Below are 4,631 nucleotides of genomic sequence, written 5' to 3'. Positions count from 1 at the left end.
TTGACACTATGTTTTAAAATCTGATATTTTATTCATATCGGTGTGAAAAAAATTTCTCGGTATTATTGGTATTACCAAAAATACTGTCCGGTATGACTATTTTAATTTATTTTATAAAAATTCTACAAAACTTTTTACAACTTAACAAAAATAGTCAAAACACAATTATAATTCAGTCAAAAATAATACACAATAGGTATTTTATAACGAAATTTAAGTTTAAAGTTCACAAATAACAAAAAATAACATTAAAATGTCATAAAATAGTTTTTTTTTTAAAAAAGAAAATGATAATACTGGAAATACATGAACGGTAATACCGGGAATACCGGATATATCGGCCGGTATTGAATAGTCAAAATGCCAAAAAATATCAGGCTTAAAATACCAGAGTACCTTCCGGTACCGGTAATCCTGTCCGATATTTATCGATATCTAAACCATTGATATTTATAGTTTCATGTAAATGCTAAAATATTTTTTAATAAAAAATTAAAAAACATCTCTCTGTATAACTAAGAGTGGATATGTTTTTTCCCGTGTGACATTTTTAGTTTTTGTCATATTGAATTTTTAATGAGGTGTCATTTTTCCATTTAAATTGTTATATTTGTGTTGTCCATGTATGATATTAATCATCCATAATAATCCTAATCATTAATATTTATTTTTCTATTTTCTATATGAGTATAAAGATGTTTATATACATTATACTAATTTTTTTTTTTATTAATTCAATGATAATTAGCTTTTTTCAAATGAGATTGTTTATTATATTATGTTTATTTTTTTGAAAAATATTTATTATATTATATGTGAAAAATATATATCATAAAAAAGATATTATAATTTATAAATATTTATGTTTATTTAATCATGTTTTAACATATTTGACGAGTATCATATATTTATTAAGTATAATTTTATTGTTTGCATCAGCCCTAATCTAACAGTTTTTTATATCATAAATTATGAATAATAATGTAACTATCAACTATTGTATTTTTATTTATGTTTTCGGTCAATCTTATACAACGTGTGAATTTAATCTAATTTTACAAATAAATTAAGTCAATGATATATATATATTTTTACTTTACCCATTTATTCTTATATTTAAATATCTATAATCTCATATATTTAATGGGGTACCATGCTCGTTCAAAATAACAAGTACAATTCTTATACCTGTATATTAGATCATATATTGATGGAGTCACTTATTGGTAGAATCACTTGCCTAAGAGGTTTCTTAACTGAAATTTACAAGTATTTTGAAAATTAATATATATTGTACGGGTCAATGGGGTTGATGGCTTATTGTTAAGGCTTGGGGGAACCACTTGGGTTCGAGTCTCACTTTCCACATTTGTGGGGTGGATTAATAGGGGTTTTTTGAGAGTCCTGAGTTTCAATCCAGACATGCGTGTAATTTAAGAGTATGAGTAGATTAGAATGTCGTTCTAATATATATATATATATATATATATATATATATATATATTGTACGGGTTAGATTAATCTATACTTATAATTAAAGCAAACCAACCCCCTTTGTCAAATGATGATTTGAAGTGTCGATTTTTTTTTCCTGAATATTCAGTCGGTATACGACAACAAGGAAATCTCAACGTATAATGGTGAAGCCTTGCACGTACCCTATACAACGAGATGTTGACCATGAGTCGTTACAAGTATTCAGAGGGAAAAACCACAGGGTTTTGCCATCTATAAGGATCGAACTCAAGACCATGAGTAAAACCGGGAGTGCCTCTGATCAGTTGGACTGACCTTCATTGGCGGAAGTGTCTACTTTTACCATGTCTTTATGTTGTATCTTTTCATTCCTTTATTGATGTACACCATACCTTTTACATTACATCTATAACCTACACAGTATGCCGTCACCCGTCGCCATGACTCCACAGTCACCGTCGTCACCACCACCAATGCGTTATGCTTGATCCGCTCTAGTATAGTAAATATATAAAAAGAACAAATCAAAGTCCAAAAAAAACATTTATGAAAGCGTTTAAAGCAAGTAAATATTAAATTGAAAGCGTTTAAAATAAGTAAATACAAAATTCAAATCTTGCATCTATATAGTGAAGCTCTAGATCATAAATCAATCATAAACAAATACGAGTAATACACTACTTATCCACACATTCATTTCAACCATGTCCAATAATCAATTAGTGGCCAATGAGGATTCAGCAGTACCTTATGTTATAGTCAATCCTGATGGTACATACACTCGTCCAATCATCTTCCCAACCTGTCCAGCCACACCCAATCAACATTCGGACATCCCTGTGCTCAGCAAAGATGTAACCATCAACGCTATCAACAAAACCGGGGCTCGAATTCATATCCGGAACGATATAATAACGAGCCCCAAATGTCAAGTCAAAAAGCTCCCTGTGTTTTTTTACTATCATGGTGGGGGCTTTGTTGTAGGAAGTTCATGTACAAAATTCGTGCACGACTTTTGTGATCAACTAGCAGCACAATTGTCTGTTGTGGTGGTGTCAGTCGATTTCAGACCGGCACCTGAACACCGTCTTCCAGCTGCTTATGAAGACGGTGTTGAGGTATTGCATTGGGTTAAGTCAACCCAAGATCCATGGTTAACTAAATTTGCTGATTTGTTAAATTGTTACATAATGGGCACCAGTGCAGGTGCAAACCTTGCTTATCACGCAGGATTACGTGCATCCATACAAGTAGATGATCTTGAGCCCTTGAAAATTAAAGGGTTGATTTTACACCATTTGTTTATAGGAGGGATGGAGCGGACGGATTCAGAAATTCGATTGGCTAGCGCCAAGACTTTGAATTTATCAACAAGCGATTTGTTTTGGGATTTTTGTTTGCCTGTTGGTGCAAATCGTGACCATGAGTATAGCAACCTGATTTTGGGTAACGGGCTGGATCGAATCAAGGAAGTGGGTTGGGGGGTGATGATGCCAATTCGATATGGTGATTTGATGAGTGATCGTCAAATTGGGTTTGCAAAGACTATGGAATTGAAGGGTATTAAGACAAAGTGTTTCTATGGAGAAGGGGAACATGGAGTTGAATATTTTGACAAAGCTAAAGCCAAAGAATTGCTAGATGAGATTTCAAGTTTCATGTCTAGCATTTAAGTTGTTGGTACAAAAATCAACTGTTTGATACAAGATACCAAATTAAATGACTTGCAATGATCTCATAAATGAATCAATTAGCTATAGAACTTTTTGATACTTGTTCTTTTTTTTTCTCCTTAATTTGTAAGCTATATATGTTGCTGTAAAATAAATATAAACTTGATCTTCATTGGTGTTAATTATAAGTAATGTAATGACTGATCAATATATTTACATAATTTTTTTTCTTGAACAACATCTGTTGAATAGAAAGTGTCATTTACTATCCAAGAGTAAGAGTTCAAAATTCAATTGCCTTAATCAGGTTTGAATAAAGGTCCGAGGGAAACCCAAAAAAGGTTTCCATAACTACCGAAGTAAAGCAAAGATCATGTCCTTGCCAGGGATCCAACCTCATAACTTCTAAGTAAATCCAAAACTACTCAATCAGTTTGATAGGAATCATTGTCGACTCTTATATTTATCATAAAATGTATCAAGTCTTAATCTTGTTGATTATAATTTGATATATTTTATTTCTAAATTTTGATCATTTTAATATACTGAATGTGACAACTATCAGGCATGCTCATTTACTGTATAATTTCTTGTTTGAGTCCAACCTACTTACTAATTGTGATGAAAATTGTCAACTTTAAAAGGCTCGTGTTTAAAATTCAACTTTAGGCCGGGACCACGATTTTTCTTAGTCCATCAACAACCACCAAAACTATTGTTCACGGCACATAATTACTAAATATCTATATCTATATATATATAAAAGTTAAGTTTTTGAATCAATTTTAAATCTTAAATCTCTTTCTTATTAATGGTAATAATAAATGTTTGAAGTTGATTATGGAGATGGTTTTTTAAATGTTAAACTCTAATTATTATGGACATCCATTTATAATGTTCCTTCACATTCTTCTTCATTTAAACAATTTAATTATAATCTTTATATATCTTTACATTACATAATATAAAAGTTAGGTTATGCAACAATTCTAAATCTTAAATAATCTCTCTACATAATTGTTGATATAGGTCTAATAGCATAGTTTACAATTATATGTAGCATGAGTATTAATTTATTGATTAGTTATGTGGTTTATATATTAGTAGGTTTATGTGCAATTGTGCATTATTGGAAGAGTGGTAATTATGATCATTAGGAAGTTGAAGCATAAGTAATGGATTATATTACGGATTATTAAGAAGTTGAAGCATAATTTCCAATAGTAAATGATTATAATGATGACGATTGAGAAGTTGAATTGGTAGAGCGCTAGGATGTTTTCTAAAAGTTATTTATGAAACGAAGCTGCATGCAATATATGCATATCTAACTACATGACGATATATACATATCTATTTTATTTTATTTTTATTATTCTACACAAACAAAACCCAATTCGCATACAAAACCAAACCAAGATAGACATTATTTATTTGGTTAATGCATATATATATATATAGGTCGGTTTAGTTAATTTTATT

General features: G+C 30.4%; 1 protein-coding gene across 1 annotated transcript; it reads left to right on the top strand.

Moving 5' to 3' along the window:
- Positions 1-2,180: 2,180 nt before the first annotated feature.
- On the top strand, positions 2,181-3,149 carry LOC122588044 (probable carboxylesterase 120). Its single transcript, XM_043760188.1, has one exon. It carries the CDS (start codon positions 2,181-2,183, stop codon positions 3,147-3,149), a length of 969 nt encoding a protein of 322 aa, XP_043616123.1.
- Positions 3,150-4,631: the final 1,482 nt, after the last annotated feature.

The sequence above is a fragment of the Erigeron canadensis genome, chromosome 2 (assembly GCF_010389155.1).
Source record: "Erigeron canadensis isolate Cc75 chromosome 2, C_canadensis_v1, whole genome shotgun sequence".
Lineage (NCBI taxonomy): Eukaryota > Viridiplantae > Streptophyta > Magnoliopsida > Asterales > Asteraceae > Erigeron > Erigeron canadensis.
The sequence above is the reverse complement of the archived record's forward strand: the minus strand, read 5'-3'. Positions and strand labels throughout refer to the sequence as shown.